The 23,253-nt window shown below is 44.0% G+C and overlaps 4 protein-coding genes across 4 annotated transcripts; all 4 read right to left on the bottom strand.

Moving 5' to 3' along the window:
- Positions 1–12,391: 12,391 nt before the first annotated feature.
- BCIN_13g04990 (hypothetical protein) lies at positions 12,392–14,008 on the bottom strand. The gene has a single exon (XM_001559458.2). It carries the CDS (start codon positions 13,749–13,751, stop codon positions 12,879–12,881), a length of 873 nt encoding a protein of 290 aa, XP_001559508.2. The 5' UTR covers positions 13,752–14,008; the 3' UTR covers positions 12,392–12,878.
- A 1,619-nt stretch (positions 14,009–15,627) lies between these two features.
- Positions 15,628–17,180, bottom strand: BCIN_13g04980 (hypothetical protein). The gene is made up of 3 exons (XM_001559459.2): positions 16,514–17,180; positions 16,251–16,410; positions 15,628–16,185 (listed from the first exon to the last, which is right to left on the bottom strand). Exons 1-3 carry the CDS (start codon positions 16,825–16,827, stop codon positions 15,811–15,813), a joined length of 849 nt encoding a protein of 282 aa, XP_001559509.1. The 5' UTR covers positions 16,828–17,180; the 3' UTR covers positions 15,628–15,810.
- A 946-nt stretch (positions 17,181–18,126) lies between these two features.
- On the bottom strand, positions 18,127–20,646 carry BCIN_13g04970 (hypothetical protein). The gene is made up of 3 exons (XM_001559460.2): positions 20,041–20,646; positions 19,745–19,960; positions 18,127–19,471 (listed from the first exon to the last, which is right to left on the bottom strand). Exons 1-3 carry the CDS (start codon positions 20,240–20,242, stop codon positions 18,369–18,371), a joined length of 1,521 nt encoding a protein of 506 aa, XP_001559510.1. The 5' UTR covers positions 20,243–20,646; the 3' UTR covers positions 18,127–18,368.
- A 306-nt stretch (positions 20,647–20,952) lies between these two features.
- On the bottom strand, positions 20,953–23,033 carry BCIN_13g04960 (hypothetical protein). The gene is made up of 3 exons (XM_024696864.1): positions 22,554–23,033; positions 22,262–22,477; positions 20,953–22,207 (listed from the first exon to the last, which is right to left on the bottom strand). Exons 1-3 carry the CDS (start codon positions 22,807–22,809, stop codon positions 21,111–21,113), a joined length of 1,569 nt encoding a protein of 522 aa, XP_024552677.1. The 5' UTR covers positions 22,810–23,033; the 3' UTR covers positions 20,953–21,110.
- Positions 23,034–23,253: the final 220 nt, after the last annotated feature.

Raw genomic sequence — 23,253 nt, 5'->3', positions numbered from 1 at the left:
AATAGTTCCGCGAGGACTATAATTATTAATTACATATTGTGACTTGATTCATGCTCGCTTGTAGAAATGAGGCGGTGTAACTTGTTCGTGTATATTTACATGTTAGATGTTAGTTGATTGATTGATAGAGATTTTTTACCTGCATTCTCCTAAGGAACAAGCATCAAAATGACACGACGAAATTGAAGCTTCAAAACTCTCTCTCGCATCACCGCAATTAATTTTCCATACAGATAAAAACACACCTATCTCGCTAACTCCATAATTTCTATGTGTACATCTCCACCTGCTAAATCCCCTCACCCCTCTTCAACTCCTCCCTTTTTACCCCCAAAATCCTCATCCATCTCAATACCCGCATTCTCCTCCTCTCCTAACACATTTCAAAAGTTTGGTTCCAAGCAATCACTACCTCCTCTTCTATAATTTTTTTTTCCTTTCTTCATCTTCTTCTTTTTCTTCTTTTCAGGAGGTGGAGGAGGAGGAGGAAGATACGACGATAAGGAGAATGAAGAGGGAAAAGTGGGAGCTCGACGGGACGAAAAACAGAATTACAGACACAATCTCACAATATATATTAATAAAAAAAACAATCATTTCAAAATCCCATCTCCAAATAGAAAAGTCAATCAATTCCCTTATTCCAACGATAAACTCAATTTCAAGATTCCAATCCTTTCAAGATTCAACATCTTCACAAAAAAAAAAAAAAAAAAAAATAACTACAGGAGAAGCTTAGGTAAGTAAAAGAAGCAGAAGTTCCTTCTCTCTACTCCCGGGGGGGGGGGGGGGGGGTGAGAAGTGGAGGAATCTATATCTAATAAAATAGAATCGAGATCGAATTCGAACTTAAAATAGTAGGAAAGTAGAATTACAAATAACTAAATGTACAAAAAAATAAATTAAAATAAAATTAAATTAAAGTTATAAGTTATATATCAAACATATTAGATAAGTTATATTGTGAGAGTGAAAACACGTGACTTCAGGGTCACGTGCTACCAACGTTTAGTATTTATAGCTTCTCTTCTGTAGACCTAAAAATATCATCGAATTTTCTACCTTCTAAAGTTGTCTCCTGAAGAATTGAGTGCCCAGCTCCTACCGTCTCCCTCACCTCGCTGTCGCGATGTAGCGATTCACCCCATTTTACTACGTGTAGCCACTTGCTCTATGCTTGGTATATGCGAAGGCTTTTCTTGTGTGACCATTACCACCTTCTACACTTTTACATTGGTGACCTACGCAGGGAAGAAAACGTCGAAAGGTCAGATAGCTATGTGCGAACCTGAGCTCTTGGATCGTCTTCAGAAAGCAAGTGGTTATTGGGTGCAATAGGTAGATTGAGGTAACGGGACTGCCGGAATACCTGTAGATGGTATGGTGTCGCAACTCGTGATTGTTGCGGTGAGGGAGACATTGTTTCCCTAAAAACTCAAAACCGATATGTGGCCTCTTGGTGTAAAAAGTGGGGGGGAGTGGAAAAACTTTATTGTTGCATCCACATCCACCACAGCACCGAGAGAACATATCGTGACTATCTCGAACGAAATAGCCTCCTGCGGAAACGCCGGTATCGCTTGGAAGTCAAGGGAGAATCTTCGCTTTTTCAATCTACAAGTCATGTGGGCGGGGGGACACCAGGGTAAACAAGGTGAAAACTCAAAAGTCTACGGGGCTAGAAAATTCCTATAGAGTTCTGATTATACGTGGTCAGAATGGGGGTGGACTAGCAGCCATCTGATGGGTATTCACCGGCGATACAAGGGTGAATTCTCTCTTGCCCAATGATGAAAGGGAGACAAAGAGCGGAGATACTTCCTTAGCCAAGAGCTATTCCGAAAACTCGGGAAAGTAGGAGGTTACGAGTTAGAGAAAGCCCAACGTCAATATGCCGAAAAAGTGGTGAAATGTTGGTTGTCGTGGATGCAATGGGTCTCTTTGTAACTTCGCAAACTTTTCGCGAAGTTATGAAGAAGGGTAAAAGACTCCGAAGTTGTACGAAAACAACGGTATAAAGTCTTGCTACCCTTCCAAGATTGCAACCTGCAACAACCGATCAAGAATAAAACATTAGAAAAAGAAGGAAAGAATCATTTCAGACAAAATGGAACCCATTAAATTCGAAGGAGAGGCTGGTCAAATGAGGGAGAGAGACTCGATCTCTGATTCGGCTTCCGATACATCAATTCCGATCACTGCATCCAACTCTCGGGAACAGAGAGACACCCCCGAAGCTCCAGGAGAAGGACCACTCCCTCAACAAGTAAAGGAGCAACGAAAAACCGAGTCTGTCAAACAGAAGCAAAGCGCCAATGTGTTCCCGCAAGATGGGCACGTTAGCGCTGCACAACTTGCTGCTATTTTGGAACAACTGAGCAGAGCAAATGCCCCACCATTGCCCCTCCCCGGACAAGAAGGAATGCCGTGGTTCCAAGGTTCCAATGCTACAGAGTGGTGTGAAGGCATGGAACAACTCCGACGCAACTACAGGATGAACGAGGAAGACTTCCGTCTTCGAATTCCATTGCAGGTGGAAAGGACTCTTCGAGAGGATGTTAAGGCCATGAAAGAGTGGCAGCAAGAAGGTTGGGATTGGGAACGCAAATTCAAGCCTGCATTTCTCAAGGAGCACTTGGCAGATGATATTCATCAGAAAATGTATTCGAGAGACTACATTCGTCGTCTTGCTAAGAAATATAAACAGGAAGGGGAAGACAATGCTGACGCACTTGCACGCTTTACGCGTCAGTATAATCAAGTCGCCCAACGCTTGATTAGAGACAAAGCTTCAACCAAGAGCGAGGTCACTGAAACTTTCTTGAAAAACATCCCTAAAAGAGCTGCTCGCAAGTGCATTGCTGGACTCAAGATAGACCTGAAGAAACCTGGTACAGTGGAGTGGGATAAAGTCTTTCAATGGGTAATGCAATATACAGACAATGAATCCCAATTTAGGATCCTCGAGGTGAGCGATTCTGAGGAAGATTCGGGTCTGGAAGAGTTGATCGATACTGTCACTTCATTCAAGAAAACCAAAGTGCAAGCCAAGAGTCCTGTCATCCCAAAGGCAGACAGTATCGAGCAAATCACGAAAATGCTTGAGAGCTTTTCTGCAATAACCCAACAAGAGAAAGCTCCCAAGAGAACGGAAGGAAAAGTGCAGATACTTGACCCCCATTCGAACTACAGAATCCCTCTTGCTACGCGACCCCAAATGTCAACATACTACCCCTCTCTGGGCTCGAACAATGTGCAAGATGGTATGGACGACAGTGTAGAATATGTCAATGTCGCTCAGAGGAGATATTGTTACTTTTGCCAAAACCAATACCCTGGGAAAGAAGATCACAGTTTCAAAAAGGACTGTCCTGTCTTCAAAGAGTACATTGACTATGGATATATACATCATAATCAATATGGCGAGCTGTTTTGGGGACCAAAGGATACAAAGGAGAATCCCTCACCTATCATTCACGACCACAAGACTCAAGGTTCCCTTGCTAAGGCGGTGAGCTTGAGAGCTAAGTCAAACGGATGGGACCAACCACAGAGAGAAGTGGAGCAAGTACAGCTAATTGAAGATATATATACCGCAGAAGTTCTCAATGTCGACAGCCCAGAAAATTTCACTATAGGAGAATATGTTAATGCGGTCAGCTCTGAACCTAGGAAACGCGGCCGACCTCCACACGGTCCTAGTAAGGTTCACAAACCACCTGTCAAGAGCGCGAAGAATCAGAATTCTACTCTTGCTTCGAAGGTTCTTAAATATGCTCACTTGATGTCTCCTGAGGAAGATACTCTTAGCCACAATGGGGCTGAGCCAGATACTGAACCCATGGATATCCAAGACCCCAACGAACCAGAGATTATCTATGAAAGGGTTGTTGACAAGACAAAGAAACCAAGGAAGAGAATGATGCCTAGGCTCATGACGAATACCTTCGGCAGTATAGAAGAGCTTGATAGAGACATTCTCTCATCAACTATTAACGTGTCTCTAGGACTGATACTCAGGGAATGTCCAGCCATTTGGAAAAGATGGACAACCAGAGTAGGCGATCCTACTATGCCTTCAGAGTTGAACAGCCACTTGATTAATGCCATCAACCGACTTCCTACTAATCTTCGACCTGAAGCCCCGGAGCAAGTAAACCACACCGACTTAGTATACACTACAAATGAAGATAGAGAAAGCCTCCCGAAGGTTAAAGTTAGTGTCAACGGCCTAGGTCCAGTCAATGCGATCCCGGACTCAGGATCCACGATCAACCTGATCGACTCTGTTTTGGCTAGAAAACTTAATCTACCCATCAGCCCAGTCCAGACAACCATTGTGGGCATCAGTGCAGACTCCTTAAATCTAAGAGGAATTTGTAGAGACGTTCGTGTTGCATTGGGAGGAGTCTCGAATGTGATCAATATTTACGTTATGGAAAACGCTCGCAACGAACTATTGCTAGGTATGCCATGGTTTATTGCAGGAGAGGTTAGCTTTACATACAGGGATGGTGCACAATACCTTACAGTCGTGGATGATGACAGAGAAACTCAAGCTAGTGTTTGGAGTGCTGGGCAGAAGTTTCAGACAGTGATGCAATCGGAAAACTAGGCACTGACACATTGAGGGGACAATGTGTCGGCAATTTCCCCAATTCCCCCAGTTCTCGTAACTTCGCAAACTTTTCGCGAAGTTATGACGATGGCAAGACAGAGCATTTTGCAAGAATATATGCTTCCCTTAGTACCGAATTTCAGGAGTTCTGCTTCAACATGTTAGAAAGGTCAGATGAAGGAAAACACATTATATCCTCTCAAACCTTCGAAGAATTGTTCAATATTCACATCGTGAATGACGATGTGGAACAAGTAAATACAATGTACAAGAACAAAGCTACGAAGGTCCGCCCCTCGAATCAACCATGTAACATCACTGGAGAACCCCCTGGCGGAAGAGACGATTGGTTTGAGCGTGATCAGTTAAGAAATCCGTATCAAGAGCCATCCGGGAGATGGAAAGAGTTTCTTATACCCCGCTTCAACAAAGAACCTGAAGGGTATCGGCTCACTCCAGAAAGAACAAAGGCGATTGATTGCGGAGATCTTTTGACGGATTTGGAAAGAGACATACTGATGGCCTGCCTCCTCAATCGAGAAGGGGCCTTAGCATTCGACTGGACACATGCTGGACGGGTACAAGAGGACGTAGCCCCACCACAAAGAATTCGAACTGTTCCCCATGAGGCTTGGCAAACTCCTGGTTTCCCAGTTCCAAAAGCCTTAGTGGAAGTGGTTTCTACTATGCTTAGAGATAGAATAAAGCAAGGAGTCTTCGAACCATGCGATGGGCCTTATCGTAATCCGTGGTTCTTGGTGAAAAAGAAGACCCCAGGCGCCTATCGAATCATCAATGCTGTGGTAGAGCTGAATCGACACACGATTCGAGATGCGAATCTACCTCCTGATGCAGATGCTTTTGCGGAAAATTTTGCAGGCTGCACGGTAGCTTCACTAATCGACTTCTTTTCTGGTTATGATCAGATACCTCTGGCTCTCGAGAGCAGAGACTTAACAGCTTTCCAGACCCCGCTTGGCCTCCTCCGATACACTACACTTCCCCAAGGAGCAACCAACTCGGTAGCTCAATTCTGTCGTATCATTATGAAAATTCTTGGTGATTTGACTCCGTCAGTGGCAATATCCTTTCTGGACGATATCGGCATCAAAGGACCGAAAACGGTATATGACAACAAAGAAATAGTACCGGGTGTGCGAAAGTTCGTTCTAGAACATATCCAAGCAATTGATAAAACCCTTGAACGCCTTGAGCGCGCAGGCTGTGCTGTTGGTGCAAAGTCCAAGTGGTGCTATGATGGAATGGAAGTGGTAGGCTATGTAGTTGGATCAGAAGGACGAAAGCCTGTGGAAGCCAAAATCAAAAAGATCCTTGACTGGCCAGAACCCAAATCAGCAACAGAAGTCCGAATGTTTCTAGGTGTCTGCGTGTACTACAGGATATGGGTTGAAAAGTTTGCACAGAAAGCGGAACCATTGTATCGCTTGCTCAAGAAGGATGTTGAATTCTCATGGACAATTGAACAAGAACAAGCGATGAAGTCGCTGAAGGAGAACTTAATCAAGCCTCCAACCCTGATGCCTTTAGACTATGGAGATACGATGATTGTTGGACAAATTGTCCTCGGAGTGGACGCTAGCATCGATGGATGGGGAGCACACTTAGGACAAGAATCTGGAGGAAAACGCACCGTTGCGCGCTTTGAGAGTGGACTATGGAATGACGCCGAAAAGAACTATGATGCGACAAAAAGGGAGTGTAGAGGAGTGTTAAAAGCTCTTCGAAAATGTAGATTCGATCTATACGGGATACACTTCGTTCTGGAAACAGATGCCAAAGTCTTAGTTGCCCAACTGAATCGAGCGGCAACAGACCTCCCCGGAGCTCTGGTCACTCGATGGATCGCGTGGATTAGGCTATTCGACTTTGAAGTGCGACATGTTAAAGGCACAGCCCACACTGCTGCTGACGGACTTTCAAGAAGACCAGCCACACTCTCTGATGTATCTGAGGAAGATAAGGAGGAAGACATTGATGAGTGGATTGCAGATCAACTCAACAATGTGGAAGATGTTTCTACTATACATAACTTCGCAAACTTTTCGCGAAGTTACGAATTGGACAAGGGATACAATAGTGAGAGCCGAAAGATCGCTCAATATCTAACCAGTCTGCAGCGTCCCGAAGGCATGACAAGCCAAGAATTTTCGAAATTCAAAAAGCGTGCCTTAGGATTCTCCGTACGTGAGGGGTGTTTATACAGAAATGGGACTCGTGATACACCGCACCGCAAGGTTATCGATGAGCAACAACAAAGGACATCACTAATCGGTAACTTGCACGAAGCGTACGGTCACAAAGGGGTTGAAAGCACATTTGACAAGGTACACAAGCTCTATTATTGGAATGGAATGTATGAAGATGTCAAACGATTCGTCAAATCCTGCCCCAATTGCCAGAAACGACAACCCAATGTCCAAGAAGAACCCCTGCACCCTACGTGGGTGAGCACCTGTTGGCAAAAATGCGGCTTAGATATCATGTACATGCCCCCGGATAACGGCTACAAATACCTTGTTTCTTTACGAGATGATTTATCAGGTTGGATCGAAGCCAAGCCATTGAGAAATGCGACGTCGCAAGCCGTCGCTGCTTTCATTTGGAATGTCGTTTGTAGGCATTCAGTCTTTGGCAAGGTTTCTGTGGACGGAGGACCCGAAAACAAGGCACACGTCGAATATTTCTTGAGAAAGTATGGGATCAAACGGGTGCAGATCTCCGCCTACAACTCGAAAGCAAACGGCCAAATTGAACGAGGACACAGACCCATAGCTGACGGACTGGCAAAGGTGATGGATGGTAAAAGCGGATGGCTGCGTCACTTGGACGCAATGTTGTTTGCTGACAGGGTGACCACACACCGACCGACCAATCTGACTCCATTCTATGTGATCTATGGACGCCACCCGGTGTTACCCATAGAAACGCAATATAGCACATGGAGAGTTTTAGATTGGGAAAAGGTTACTTCCCGTGAAGATCTCTTGACGTTACGTCTTCGCCAGTTAGAAATGCACGATTTAGACATGGAGGAAGCGGTAATGCGCAAGAAACGATATCGTCTGGACGGAAAGGCGCGTTTTGACAAAGACAACAATGTGATTGACAAGAAAATCACTGCAGGGGATATAGTTCTTCAATTTGATCCGCAGTCGAAAATCGACATGTCTAGAGAAAGGAAACTTGGATACCGATGGCTTGGTCCATACCGTGTAAACAAAGTCTTACCGAACAAGAGCACTTACATTCTGGAAGAAATGGATGGAACTCCAATTGATGGGACTTATTCAGGAGCCCGCCTTAAGAAGTTCGTCAAGAGAGAGGGAGAATACATCCCAGTCGGAGGAGAAGAAGAGGATACGGGAGATATCACTGAAGATGAACTTGAAGACCCTCTGGAAGCATTGCTAAATCCAAGAAGGAGCGAGCGAATCGCTCAACGCTTTACGACAACAGAGGACATGATAGATCACATACAGGAGAATCAAGATGTCACACCACCGACAAACACCAATACTCGTGTCGTAGTGGAAATCCCAGCCATTAGCCCATCAACACGACGCGCTTTTCCAACAGTGCTAGAGTAATTGACGGGGCGTCAACCATACACCAAGGTAGGGTAGAATGGTAAACTTCGTTTGTCTTTGTTAGAAATCGAGAACTTCCTTATTCGGGTTAAGAATGCGTCTCTTTGTATTATACCCTTTCATTGCCTTTATAATTAGATCGCTTAGAGAACCACATCTAAGTCCAGAAGAGCTAGAAAAGTTCTATAAAGGCAGACAGAGTTTCCATTTTCTCTCTTCACTTGAGGTTCAAAACACTACAACCCTTTACTCAGCAGCTCCCTATCTCAAAAATATCTCTCTTGCCTCCTTTAAATCCTACTTCTCACTAATTCCCTTCTCTTATATCTTTTCTTAAAAATACTTTCACCTTTTCTGTAAAATATAACTTCGCAAACTTTTCGCGAAGTTACATTCAACACAGACTTTCACGATGTCGGACGAAGACAATAGTACAGGTTCAGGCCACCATTCATCAGACAACCAATCTCCAGCCCCTAGTGGCAATGAGGAAGAACAAGATCAGGCCATGATGATTGATGTGTCAGACATACGACTTCAGCACATGCGACACAATGCGATAATAACTGCAGGGAACGAAGCTATACTAGCAATGATGAGGGCCCATGAAGCCATCCAAACATTTCCGGAAGAAGAACGATACGCCAAGTACTTAGAGTTCAATAACTGGGTTGATGCTCAGAAAGACTGCGGAGACAACCTGAAAGAAATGTCCATGATCACCATCATTCGAGATAATCTCCACATCAAAGCCAATGTATCGACGAAGCAAATGAAGATCGACAACAAAGAGACTCTCACAAGAATAGAAAAGATTCGGCGCATGCGACAAAAGGCTATCGACAAACTCAGCCTGCTGTGGCACCATTCTCGTAAAGGCGTTACCTTCGCCACAATCCTCATCATGACATACGGAACTAGGTTCCAATATGAGCTAACCAAAGTAGTCAAATTGGCTGACCCCGACACGTTACTAGAAGTGGTCAATGGAGAGCTCATACGCCGACTGACAAGCCCCCCCAAGCCTGGAGTGCGGGTTAACAGACACTTGATGCCTTCTGAGTTTAGGATGGCTTTCAAAGTCCTCGACCCTAAGCAAGAACTTAAAGCCTTTGAGTGGGATGACGAGAGTCGAAAACAACTTGGCCTTAAGTACAATATGGTCGGAATGCTTGGAGAGGAAAGTTCCGACTACTCGGAAGACGTCCCACCGGCAGGAGACTCACACATTGAATTCAGTGCCATACCATCTCCACCTCCCAATGAGGAAGTGATCGCAAACCTGGAGAGATGGTCAAGATTGGGAGTCACAGTGGCTGAAGAAGACAAAGAGCCGCGACAAAATTGCTTGATGGATAAGTGGATCGTGAGACAAGCTGCACCATTGGGAAGTGAGGAGGAGGCAGAAAATGTGGAACAGCCCGAATCGTGCAAATGCCCACCGGAGGCTCTAGTATCAAAGGACTGGTACCTAGCCTTGAAAGAAAAATTCGTGGCCAAACAAATCGGCTGGATGACCATGGCCGAATTAATTCCGCGCAGACCTGAAGGACTTTGCAACTTCCACCTCCGCCACCTAGCGAACGTGCTAGGCCTCAAAACTACTCGAGTGAAGAGCGAGTATCTTGTCCACCGTCTCAAAACTGTGTATAAACGCAGGGACCGTATCGACGACGTGCGGATACACGACAAGTACTTCGCCTGGTTCAAGCTAAACGAAGGCGCGAACAAGGAAAGGAAGAAGAGGATCCTTGGAGTTTTGAAGTTTCGACCCTTAAATCCCTCAGCTAGTGAGCCAGCGTTCGAACTGGAGCCACCCGCCACCCTCACAAAAGTTCATGAAGTAGGTAGACGAAGAGCGTTGGCTACTGATCCAATCCTCACTATGTTGATGGACCGATGTTCCGATTCTGTGTCTGCATCGATAAAAATGTATTGTCACCACAACCGGTACGAAAAGCAGGGACTTGGCTTCGCTCATCACTGCTACTACGCCCCTTGGCAGCAAGGCTGCAGACAAGACCTGATGCTTTGGAGAGAAGTGGCTAAACAACGCATGGATCAGGAGTACCGCTTGGTGACGGTACCATTCCCTGCGCTCATCATCCAAGCAGAGGAAGACTTTGATCGCACCTTTGTGCATGGAAATGCTAGGGACCTGTATACCGTATCCGACTACAAGGTAGCGGATCACATTACAGCGTACGTCGTACATTCCCATGACGAAAATGGTGAGAATACGTCGCAAACTGAAGTCGTACACGGAAGGGTTAAACCTTCCGCTCTGAACGATACAGACTGGAGAACCTTGGCTGAAAGTACGCTTGGCAAGGGCAAGATGATCTTCGATCATGGATTCTTTCATGATATCACAGCTAAGAGACGACACCAGAGTTACACCAACTTGACGAAGTCCGATCAGTACATGAATGGACGGAATAACTCGTGGGCACTCGTAGCTGGAGGGAACCCTACCTCTATCCGGCCATACATGGACGCGTACGGGGATGAGCCGTTCGCAGCCACAATTGTTCCATATACGGCTGTGAAGAAAAGAAATGATGGAACCTTGGATCCGATCCTCGAGAATGGCATGAAGTACCAAGACCTGAGGGATGCCCACAGCAACTTGAAGCCAATCTTCAACAAGACAGTCACGTGGGATGGACAACACGAAATTCCAGGGTTTGCTGCCGAATGCCATCTGATTACTGAAAACCCTGTCGAACAAGCTCTTGTCGGGAGATTGCCATGGGATAATCACTCCGTTCTCATCGAAGCTTCACTCCTCCTCGAAATGACTGACGACGAATTCCATGATTGGTACCGTCGACATCAGAAAGAAATTTGGCATCAACATCAACGCGCTTTCACTGATGTCATCTCTAAAGAATCGGCTTATGGTGAAAAATCGTACTATTATGTAGCCTCTGTAGAACCGGCAGCTGGACAGAAACGAAAATATGCTTCAGCCGATGAAGAAGAAGGAATGCTGGGATTCTCTACAGACACCAGCGGTGAAGATGCTACTCCCCCTCCATCGCCCCAACCCCCGAGCCCTGCCCCCTCTCCCCAAGGAACCAGACGTGTAAAACGAAGAAGACGCGAACTCACGGGACAAGATAGGAGATTGAACGACGAAAGAGACGAGAACGAGGGAGTTACGGGCGTAATGAGAGGTGGCCTTTCCAACAGTCGAGGTCTCCCTGGGCGACCAAGAGGTTCAAGAAGAATACGTGAAGTTATTCCTGGAGAGAGACGCAGTGGAAGGCTTGCTGGTCGGAGTTCTCAACCAGAGTCGTAAAGGAAGACGATAAACGCATTTCATAACTTCGCAAACTTTTCGCGAAGTTATGATCGCAGCAAAAAGAGCATTGTTGTTTGGATTCTTGACTTTAATTGATCGGGCGATCAATTGACCAAAGTGGGGAGGAATGTGAGAGTGAAAACACGTGACTTCAGGGTCACGTGCTACCAACGTTTAGTATTTATAGCTTCTCTTCTGTAGACCTAAAAATATCATCGAATTTTCTACCTTCTAAAGTTGTCTCCTGAAGAATTGAGTGCCCAGCTCCTACCGTCTCCCTCACCTCGCTGTCGCGATGTAGCGATTCACCCCATTTTACTACGTGTAGCCACTTGCTCTATGCTTGGTATATGCGAAGGCTTTTCTTGTGTGACCATTACCACCTTCTACACTTTTACAATATATCAAACATATTAGATAAATTAGATATGCCTACCTAACGATCATGTATAAGAAATTAACAATTAGAAATTATGAATTACACATTAAAAATTATACATCACAAATTCCCACATCCAAACGACCCCAAAATCCACAACCTTTCCAACCATATCATATCCTATCCCATACTCGTCGATGAACCAAATATAGGTGCACCTACAAGTGCAAGTCCAACTACGAAAACCCAAAGTGAAAACATCCTCAGGCCTTCATATCATTATTTCAAACGCTTCGCATTTGAGAAATGAGATGGGAGTAGTAAGTGAAAGGTTCCGTGACATGATACGATACATGCCGTCTTTGAAACGCATCGAGTTTCCTCTCCATCTCAAAGTTATCCAAGAAATAAAATAAAGTGAAAAAAAAAAAAAAAAAATAGATTACACAAGTACAAAAAATAAATATCTGATATGCCCATGTCGATGTAATGATTTCGAGGAGAGGTTTCGAACAAGTGTGATGATTATAGAGGAACCGAGATCGAAGATGAGGAGATGAGAGAAACCAGGTAATTATAATTATAATTTGATGAAAGAGGATCCGGGAGGACTTCGTCTATATGTGTGAACATGTTCGAATACATATTTACGAGATATCCGACTTGAGCTTTTGATTTTCTGCCTGGAAATTTGCGGGGAATATTGCTGGAAATCTCTTCGTTGCATGGATGTTGAATACGTTCTGATCGATAGTTTAGCGATCTGGGAGTACCAAGTGACCAATGACATATTGAGATGTAGTACTGCTGGGCAGATGGATTCACCATCTCTCAAAGTTTCCGAACGTGGTTAAATCTGATAGATGATATCGCATATTCAGGGACCATGTATTCGTTTCGTATATACAGCACGTAATTCTACAATCATATCGTAGAAGTGGAGATATGGGTGATGGTTGTAGTATATCAATGTATCGACTTTGTGACTTGGAGCATTTCAGACTCGAAAGTGTCCAGATACGCACGTGCATCTTCCTCCACAGAGGAATAAACTCTTGTCCCAAGGCTGATTTCATTTCTTTCGCCCTGGTAGAACGGATTGTGTCGTACGTCGATTTGAGTTTTCAGATTCAACAATCCTGATATTCCTCGAAAAGGTTCGACGTAGGAGTCCAAAAGAATGTCGAGAAAATGTGAAGGAAAGGTGGAGAGTGGAAGCCGTATTGGTGTTCGCAATGAGAAGCGCAGGTGAAGGTGTGTGAGGGTGCCATGTTCAGCCAAACGGTTTCCAAACTTTGTCCAAAATCTAGGCGTCTGTGGTCCCCCTGATTTTAATGCCGATGATATATCATCATTCTCAACGAAAATATCGATGCGAAGCGACGTTATGAATCTCAGGAAATAAGGTAAATTGCTCGGTAGAGTTGTTTTTATGTTGAATTCGATTACTGGGCTAATTATCCAGATTTGAAGCTTATCGATCCCATACCACAGTGGCATGGCCTCATGATAAATCAGTCGATTCAAACGTAATATTTCTGGGTAGTGACGGCTAGCATCGTTCGTTAAACACCTTTCTATAGCATATTTTCCTCTCTCGGGATCTTTTCTTAAATGAGTCCGTGTGACTCTTAAGACATTTCTGGATTTCGATTCCGACTTTGGAGCGAGTTCTTCATATATCTGAATCCGCAATTCTGCAGGAAGTTGTAAAAACGGGAATGGATTGGAAACAGGCGATTTATCATCTGCATTTTTCAAAGCAGCTCTAGAAGTAAACATTTTCCTGGCCCTTAAAGGAAGAGATTTGAGAATCTTCGACCTCAGACTCGGTGCCATGTCGCATGAAAATGTGGTATATAGAGTTTTGAGATTAGAAGGAAGAGATTGGATGACACTTGCAGTTGCCACTGCTGGATTGAACCACGAGAGGAGGACGATAAATTTATGAGCAATCGTCTGATGTCAAATGGGCTTTTCGGAAGTCAAGTAGCGTAATCACTCTTCGTGGGTAACACTGGCGATCGAAGGGGGATTGTGAAAGAGAAATATTGATGTTTGTGGAAGTATTAATATATAGCAGAAGTATTTTTTTGAAGTAAACCTTGGAATTTCAGAATTGAAAGTTGAAAGTCTTTTAGTTGATAAGCCAGATTAGCCAACTCACTAGAGTAGGGCTAAGCAAGAATGAAAGTATTTTTTCACTGAAGATCAATTCAATCTCGAATTCGAGGAAACATAATGTGTTAACCTACACTCCTTAAGTTATAAATATGTTGAGCCAAGTAGTAAATTTGAAGTCCACAATTGTGAGAGATATGCAGAACCAACGACATTAATCTCGACTTCAGAGTTCACGATTCTGAGGCAGAAAGCAACCTGCAACGAGACTCGAATAACAATGAGCAATATGAGTGACGTAAGGGAAGGTCTCTTAAGATGTTCAGAGCTGGCACAAGAGCTGGCACGAGTGCTGACAGCCTCACAATGTCTGGTTGCCATTCCCCAAGCTAGAATCTCACAATCCACACGCGTTGGTTGAGCATCTCGAGGTCGTGAGAGTGAGGAATGAAGGAAGAACGAAGTCACATGAAGCAGAAAAGGCCATTCACCAAGTGACAGGGATATAACAAACAAACCAAGATACATAATAAGAAATCTACCAATCAAGCCATCAAGCCATCCATCCATCCATCCATCCATGAAACAATCCAGCCACACATACAGCCATACAGCCAAACAGCCGCAAATTCCAGATCCAGCCTTGCAGCAAGGCTATCCCCACCTCAGCCCCACCAAAAAAATTCACAGCAGAAACTTCTCAAAAGCCCCACTAACCACCCCACTCCACCGCAGACTTTTCCGCCCTAACCCCAAAGCAGCCATGTTTGCACCATTTGTCACCCCAACCCTCTCGCGCTACCCTCGCACAGACCAAGTCCAACCTCTATAAATTCCTCTCGTCCCCAGACCCTCAGGGAAAAAAGTATCGACAATACTTCAAAGAATCATTTCTTTAGTAAACGTCCTTCTTCTGTGTTCTCTACAAGAGCCACAGACTCCAACTGGGACGATGAGCCGATCCTCGATGCCCTAGAGTGAAACCGTTTTTGCTTTCGTTTCTCTCCGCAAGGAGGGACGAGTTGAGTCCTGGCAACAGTGACTTGATTTGTATAGAAAGTGGTGATGATCTCGACCCTCTTTTGGTTCTCTTAGGAGTCTGGATTGGGGTGGGTGTTGATGGACGTCTGACCAGTTTTTGAAATCTTTTTTTTTTTTTCATTGCATATTTGGCCTTGGGCTGGGTTGTGAAGAAGAATTTTTGGTGGTTGTGGGACTGGATTTGGTATTGAAGCTATTCACGATTTGTATGATAGAGGTTCTTAGCGACGACGAGCTGTCAATCCTTTGTAATTTCTAAGCGTGAAGATGTTTTGACTTGGTCGAAGACTGCTAGGTATCTAGTGGTCAATCACGCTTTCCGAGATTATAACTTCATTGCGATACCACATGCGGTATCTACAACAACATCTTTAATAACAACCCAAGAAATGAATGTCATCGAATCTTCAGCCAGTGCGAAATATCTTTTCCGATAATCCGGAGCGCAAAATATTCCTGATGTGCATAATGGTATCAATATCATACATGCATGAAAGACAGGTTCGATAATGGTGGTCATTGATGTCACTATTCTCAATTAGATCAATTCTTTTGCTATTCATTTCTTTTTGTATTTTCCCTGCAAACCTTTCATGTATGGTATGTACATCTCAAACCTTGACAAACATTCGCTACATCGTCGCAGCTCTTTTCACAAAGTATTGACACCCAGCTACCCATTTTTAATATCGTTCAGATTCGGTTCCTATCGTATCAACATTCCACTACGCCTCAACTATACAGTCGCTTCCCTGGTTTTTTGTTCCTCGCTCCTCCCTCCAACGCTCCCCTCCTCCAAGCTTCTACTCCTTACTCTCTTCATCTCTCTCCCCTTATCACTCCATGGGAAATGCCACACCGGGACCGTAAAGAAGCTATTCGAATCATCCGCCAACCCAGCTAGTGTTATATACCACGCTGCAAATGTTGCTAGGAGCCCAAACATTCCGCCTGCTTTTTGTAGAGCCAAATTTGGACCTGCTTCTCCAGGGTACAAGTAGGCGAGACCCAGCATCAGGAAGGTGAGATCAACCGTAAAGAAGAGAAAGGAGAAGAAGACGGTGGAGCGAAGAGTAAGAATCCAGAGCATGAAGGTGAATATGAACCAGCCCTAGGGAGATATTAGTTCGTGGGATTAGGGGATACATGGGGTTTATAAAGGAAAAGATGAAATACCATAAGGAAAAATCCAAATGCATAGTAAAAATGTAATGGATTTTCATAGGATGCTTGAATTCCAAATCCACCTGGTGTCAAAACAATCGCGAGAGATATCCAAAATCCTCCGTAGGAACTTAATGCTGTGGCACCAAATGTATTTCCAGCTGCCATTTCCCTATATCATCCTCGTCAGCAAAAGCTCTTGACACTCGAGTCTGCTTTTTCTCCGCAATACATTGAATTTGCATGAGCCAACAGATGCAAGAAAAGAAACATACCACATCCCTGCCAACAACTGAACCAACCCGCCATACCCAAAAGACAACGCAACCACAATATTGGGCTGCGAAACATCTCTCGTATGCCAATTTATCAAGCTTAATACGAATGTCGTCAATGCAAAGGCGGCAAGTCCTAAAGGTGCAGGATTTGCTATGTTTTTCTTAGGAGGTCGATACAGCCCGGGCTGGAGGGCACCAGCAAACGGGGCAAAGTAGATGGAGTTGGCGGAATTGCTATGGGCATGGGCTAAGGGATTGCCCGTATAGAGGGCGGGATTAGGAGTGTAGTCATGGTGCGATGCTGAAGCCATTTTGGGGTGAAAAATTTGGGTATGGGGTACGAAAGAGAGCAGAAAAAGAAAGCAAGAAAGAGGGGTTCATATACTTATCTGGCCTTGTAGCACTTACATACATAGTGATGATCTACGCCGATGCATCTGAAAGGAAGATAGCCATCAACTTCGGACTATTCTTTCCATCCAAGAGCAATATCATTCGTAGCAACAATGCGGAAATTTATTTCTTTCGGCTGTGACGCGCTGCAGAGAAGCATCATTTGGATCTGAGCGTTCTTCTCCGCACCCCACGTTTCCACATCCATACAAACGCATGTGCCGGACATGCATGTCCTAGATCGACACCAAAGATCGACATCTGCGAACCCTTACCCGGTTCTTGGGTATAGGGTATAATGTCCATCGCGGAAAGATGTGGTTGACGTACGCGGCGCGCGGTAGTTCGAAGTTGGGGTGTTGATGTTGTGACCATGATTCACGTCTTCGCGTGGAAGAGAGTGTTTTTATACTTAGAAGTTGAGATCTCGTTGCGATATAAGATGAAGTTTCTCATTTTCACATTTGATACGAGGTTACCATATATAAAGGGGTTATTAATATTATTTATGAAAATTCATCTGGGAATAGAACGGGATGTCGATATGGATGGCGTCGGTAATGGTTGGGACAAGTTGTCTGTCTGTGTGGGGAGAAACTCAAAGGTGCCGTCATGATTTGATGGCGCTAGTGCTTTCTAGCTTCATTTTTTGCACGTGAGTGCGAATTGACTCTTCCATTTGTCCTTTTTTGAATCACGATTTCGGAGTTAAGTGATTCATGTTAATCATACTGTGTGGGGACATTGATGGAGTGAGATGAATTGGAGAGCTATTCGAGTCCGGTCCACTTTTGCTGCTTGGAACATATAACGAGACGAGAGCCTGGGGTTATGCATGAGTTGCTGAGATATCAGAGTTGATAGTAATATTTCAATATGATGTCCGACAAGTGAGAATGCCGGGATAGATGTGGGATGTGGTTAAGAAAAGGTCATTAATAAGTAGAGCTATATCGGGTAGAGGACCATTTGCATGATTGTGGGACGAACGAGATACAAAAATTTAAGCCATCTCCTACTTTCCAAAACTCGTTGGCCAGTGTCAAATTACTTATTATATTTGATATGAAGACCAGAATTGGTGGTTTTTACCAATCCACGCACAATATTTGAAGTTCCACCTGGTCTACCAATACCGGCGTTGGTAGATATCTGCGCAAACAATCCGAGGCGTTGAATACTCGAAACTGCGGGGCATAAAGGGGTGAACGTCAGTTTGAGAAAAACTTCACGTCAACGAGCACGAGTCATTGTTATTGTGTGTAGTTCCTCTCCATTACAGCTACAATTTCACATTTTTGTATGCTGCATATCAGATCTTCACAGATCCCCGAAAGCAGAAGTACTTTCCTCAGAACTTCTCCCATTTAGTTCCTTCCCTGCCAGATACGTGAAATGTTCTTGATGACGAAATTCACGGGATCATACAGATTTCCATGTCGCTACTGTTTCATTCTTCTCATTTCTCGTTGCCTAATTCCCTAGCTCTATCTCTAAACCATGCGATTGTCGGTTCTGCGATATCAAGCGTCTCTTTTATCATGAGTTTTCTGGGCTCAGGTTTATCGATTGAAGGCTCTGCTGCAGGGGTGGCGTCTTTGACCTCGGAAACTTGATAGACTTCCAATATTTTTACTGTCTTCAGTTTTCGGAGCTCTCCTTCAAGCAAGGAGGTTATGTACTTTTGGTGAACACTTCTGCCCGAGTCCAGATCCCCTAAGTTGAGTAGCAACGACCAATCTGGATGAGGGTCTTTCTGCACTTCAATCACCAGTCTCTCCAAACCGGTACAGAACCTATTGATGATTGGGATATACAAACAAAGGGTATCAACCAGGTCCTTAGAGCACAAAGATCTTGTTGAATTATTAGGGTTGTGGATGGAGCCGCGACGGTCACATATGTGTAAAACAAATGTTCCACTGAATTTCAAAGTCTTTAGCATTCTAGCCTTTTCTGTCCCAATTGCTTGGAGAAATCGGAAAAAGTGGTCGTGATAGCTGTAGGCACACGAGAAATCCTTTAGTGCTGGGCTCCTCAAGCTTTCAATCAAGCGAATGGCGTCAGTAACGGCAAGGGAATTTGGCTTGAAGCTTTCAAATTGCCCTGTCTCCCAAATTCTTGTTAATAGTAACGAAGCTTCACTCAATGGGCGCTGGAAAAATTCGGTTCCAGGTATATACCAGCTGCGTGTATTCTCGTGATCGATCCAAGAAAGGGGACTTCCGGTTACACTCCAATCCATGGTTGTAAAGTGGAACACGTTTTCCTCATACAACAATTTAGTTGCATTATCTCTGAAGCTTTTGCACACCCGTAATAGAGTTGCGTCTATCCTGGGGCGATATACTCTTCGAAGCTGAAAGTATGCTCCTTCTTGATCTTTGCAAGGGCGTGTGATGACAGTATTAAAGCCGAGTTCTGATTTGAGACTCTGCTCGCCATCCAGGGAATAGGTCTTGTGGGACTTGAACGCCCTTGCCCAGTCCGATTTTGTAACATCCGGTGTGATTGCATGATTCTCGATTAACAAAATGCGGCGGGAGATCATATCAATGATTTCTGTCAAAGAAGGTTAGCAGTGAACAATCCAATGGCAGAACAATGAATTTATGGACTCATGATACTATAAGAGATTCTAGCGCGATGATACCCTTGAAGTTTTCTTTTGGTTTCTTTGAAGTCTTATAGAATGATTGTTTCCATTTCTATAACGGATAGCACAATGAACCATGTATTTTGGGAAGAAATGAGAGAAAGATGGATTGATTATGATTTCTGGGGGTTGAAGAGGAGCTCATGTTCCATGCACTCATTTTAAAATAAACAACTTACCTTGAGGAAAATTCAACAAGTGTCGGTCATGATCCCGAGGCAATGCCCATTTGCTTTCACTCTGATGTGCTACCAAGCGCTGAAGTCCTTTTTTCTTTGGTCGATCAATCATGTCTAATGTCGGAGTATTTTTGGCAACATGGTATGTTCTCTTTCGGGGGTCACAGCTATCTTTCCTCTCGAATCTAGGAACGATGGCTGTAAAGTATCGAATATCTACAATTGACCAAATAAATATGTTGCACCCTCAAACAATCCCAAGTTTTTGGTGAACATGGATTGGAAAGTCAACATACCAGAGCCACAGACGTAACGAAAACCATCCTTCCAAAAGTAGCGACCTTCAATCCAATGCTTCTTCGCATACTTTTCTAGCGCACACGATGCAAGCTTTTCGTCAGGAAACTCTTTGCGTGCGGTATCAAGATCGTCTTGAGTCATCGGCGGAAGATTGTTGATATGTTCGCGCGGAACGCGGGGAGGAAATCGTGGTGGCATCTTTATTCTGACAATACGCAATTTTGAGAGATTGAAGAAACAAGAAGAATGAAGAAATCACCATCAATCTATTGTACCAATCCACTCAAGAGTTGCTGGTGTGACTGAGGTTGAATTTGTTATTGAAGGAAACTGAACTCAAGTCGGGACACTTGATTTTGAGATTCGAGGTATGTGAACGAAGCACGTGCCAGACTTCAGTTTCCAGTCTTATCAGATCTTTGATATTCACTTTCCTCCTGCTTCACTCAATTCATGCATCTCGTCCAGTGAAGTCAGATAACACATGGCACGTGCCGACTTTGGACAATGCAAACACGGGAAATGATCCTTGGCTACTCACAACACAGTACCATGACCTAACGGTAAGTGTGTTTCTTTCAAGTGGACATTTGCCAGATTCCAATGTGATATCAACACCAATAGGTACAGAATTATACAATAGAGTAAAGAAAAACAGTGAGGTGGAAGAAGAATCACTTGGAAACCACCGGAGAATCTAGAGAGATCGAAGTCAAAGACACGGAAAGAAGTGTCTGACTTGCATCTTGTCAAGACTTAACTTGTGAATTGTTAGCCAGAGCTCATTAATAGTATATAACATCGATTCTATAGTTTAGAGAAGAGTCAGCTGGCAGAACATTGTCGTTTCAACTGTCAATTTTTTATTTTCATCACAATTTTTCGAACATAAGCACCTGGAATATGAGTGTAGAATATTGTTTCATTTATTAAAAGACACATTTGTATGGACTCAACACCTTTAGTGCGTCAATATAATACTTGATATCCCTGATCTCTAGATATTGAATCAGACCTTATGACTTGTCCATTGAGAGTTGTGGGATATTGGTACCTTTCCGGAATATCAGACAGAAGTTTCGACAGAGCTACTGGCATTTTCATTACCAATATCCAACGCCTCCATTCTGCTCTGTAGCTTTGCCTGCTCAAGTGCCTCGAGTCCCCGACGGCGAGTTCTCTCAGAAAACCATGCTTCTGTGTCTCTCGCACAATCTACTTTCTCGTGGTCTTCATCGTAAATCTGTAGTTGTTGAACTGTGCTTAACCCTCTGATCTGGGTTTCCAGCAAAGCTTGCAGTCGTGCATAAGACTGGAGTTCTCGTTCATCGTGCTTAAATTGTGTGGGACCTGACCTGAAGCTGTCGCTGGTATCTCTGTCTCTCGACATGATGTTGATCACCAACTTTTGTAAGTTCGTGCAAAACCTCTTAATGAGAGGAATGTACAACAGAAGACTCTCGATCAAGTCATCTTCGCAATACTTGCGAACTTTTCCACAGCTGGATTCTTGAGAGCAGTGGTGTGCCTTGATAGTTCCGCCAAAATGTAGAGTCTTGATCATAGCAGATTTGCTTGGTCCAATCGCACGAAGAAATCGTACGAAGAGATCGTGATACATGTCGCAGTCCAGATCTAGCACCGGTGTTCTGTTCTCGATGATATTGATAGCATCAAGGGCGGCTCTTTCTCGTACATCTACGGCTTCTTGATCATCTCTTCCTTGACAAAAGTCCCTGATTGATGAAGAGTTTGGATAAAATTTGTCTTCAAACAACGAATCTGGGGCACCCAACTTGCCGGTCTTCGTTGCCAAAAACTGGAACTCGTTCCCTGCATATAACAGTTTAGTTGCCTGATCGCAAATGCTCCGGCAGACCCGTAGAAGTGTCGCGTCGATTACAGGGCGGAAAACCCTCCGAATAACAATGTATTTCCCCTGGGCATCATATCGCTGCTCTTGAATAATCGTACTTAAATCAAGAGCGTCGTGGCAAATCATATTTACGTAACCTTGGTCCTCCCACACTCTTCCACCTAATGTGTAGTTTTGATGAAATTTGGGATCCTCGTACTTTTGCACCTTGTTCGAGGTGGAGACATCGGGGAAAACCGCGAGATCTTTGGTGATCAATGCGAACCCAAAGATAGAATCTAGAATTTCTGCGTTCAGATGATTAGTATTCGGTGTGCAATCGACATTTTGGAGCTAAGTACCTTGTGGGAAATTCAAAAGATGGCGGGGATGACCCCTAGGCAAGCTCCATTCCATTTCGCTCCGGTGCTTGAGTAGGTTTGATAGCCTATGTGGCTTTGGGATATCGATTTGGGAGAGCGTTGGAGGGCCACCCAGTGGAACCAAATACTTTTTGTAATTGTATGGACAACGAACTTCTTTGGTTCTAGGCACCCATACTTGTTTGTAGATGATATCTAAAATGATCAGAGTGAGCAAGAAATCAAAAAAAAAAAAAAAAAATGTTAGATTATTTCTGTGATTTTTACATACCGTCACCGCAAGTGTAGCGGTAGTTATTTTTCCAGAACCATTTGTTGCTACTACTTCCACACCAATTAGCGTAAGCAAGCTTTTCTAGCGCCCTAGATGCCAGCTTTTCCTCTGGAAACTGGCGGCGTGCTTTCTCTAGATCCTCCGGAGTATAGGGTCCGAAGGGAATTGTGCGACCATAAAGCTTGGGTTGCGAAATTCTGGTACTATATCTGGGATCGTATAGAAGGCTTGAAATTGGATATAGTGTTGACATTGCTGTTGAAGTAGGTGTTGAAGTAGGTGTTGAAGTAGGTGTTGAAGTAGGTGTTGAAGTAGGTGTTGAACTTGATCTTGGAAGAAACTATGAAGGAATAGATCTTGGAAGGAAGGGAGCTTAAAAAGACATTGGAAAGAGGCAGACTCGCTTGCCTTGACGCTAGTATAATACAGCATATACTAAGCGACGCACTAGCGCACCAAGATCCAAATGAAACATCCGAGCGTATATACTCAAGATGCCGTATGGCATAGTTCTGTGAGAATTTACAGGAATATTTCTATTCAGTCCACTCAAATCTGATTTCCGTATTCATCACTCACAATAATAACTACTAGATGGGACGGTTCCGTGCCCTCTCTCTTGTTCAAATTTTCCATCCGATCCAAGAGAGAGCCTATGAACGTCACATTTTTTTAATGATGAGAAATGATTTTTAGG

This window comes from Botrytis cinerea, chromosome 13 (genome assembly GCF_000143535.2).
Source record: "Botrytis cinerea B05.10 chromosome 13, complete sequence".
Classification (NCBI taxonomy): domain Eukaryota; kingdom Fungi; phylum Ascomycota; class Leotiomycetes; order Helotiales; family Sclerotiniaceae; genus Botrytis; species Botrytis cinerea.
Note: the sequence above shows the minus strand (reverse complement) of the source record. Positions and strands in the feature narration are given on the sequence as shown.

Bases quoted from the DNA above. Each gene is read 5' to 3' on its own strand.
- BCIN_13g04990 (XM_001559458.2), bottom strand. From the start codon at position 13,751: ATGGCACCGAGTCTGAGGTCGAAGATTCTCAAATCTCTTCCTTTAAGG.
- BCIN_13g04980 (XM_001559459.2), bottom strand. From the start codon at position 16,827: ATGGCTTCAGCATCGCACCATGACTACACTCCTAATCCCGCCCTCTAT. The intron at 16,411-16,513 runs GTATGTTTCTTT...AGGATGATATAG, and splicing joins CAGTTGTTGGCAGGGATGTG to GGAAATGGCAGCTGGAAATA. The intron at 16,186-16,250 runs GTATTTCATCTT...ATATCTCCCTAG, and splicing joins CATTTGGATTTTTCCTTATG to GGCTGGTTCATATTCACCTT.
- BCIN_13g04970 (XM_001559460.2), bottom strand. From the start codon at position 20,242: ATGCCACCACGATTTCCTCCCCGCGTTCCGCGCGAACATATCAACAAT. The intron at 19,961-20,040 runs GTATGTTGACTT...GGTCAATTGTAG, and splicing joins TCGTTACGTCTGTGGCTCTG to ATATTCGATACTTTACAGCC. The intron at 19,472-19,744 runs GTAAGTTGTTTA...CTTCTTTGACAG, and splicing joins CTTGTTGAATTTTCCTCAAG to AAATCATTGATATGATCTCC.
- BCIN_13g04960 (XM_024696864.1), bottom strand. From the start codon at position 22,809: ATGTCAACACTATATCCAATTTCAAGCCTTCTATACGATCCCAGATAT. The intron at 22,478-22,553 runs GTATGTAAAAAT...TGATCATTTTAG, and splicing joins CCGCTACACTTGCGGTGACG to ATATCATCTACAAACAAGTA. The intron at 22,208-22,261 runs GTACTTAGCTCC...ATCTGAACGCAG, and splicing joins TCTTTTGAATTTCCCACAAG to AAATTCTAGATTCTATCTTT.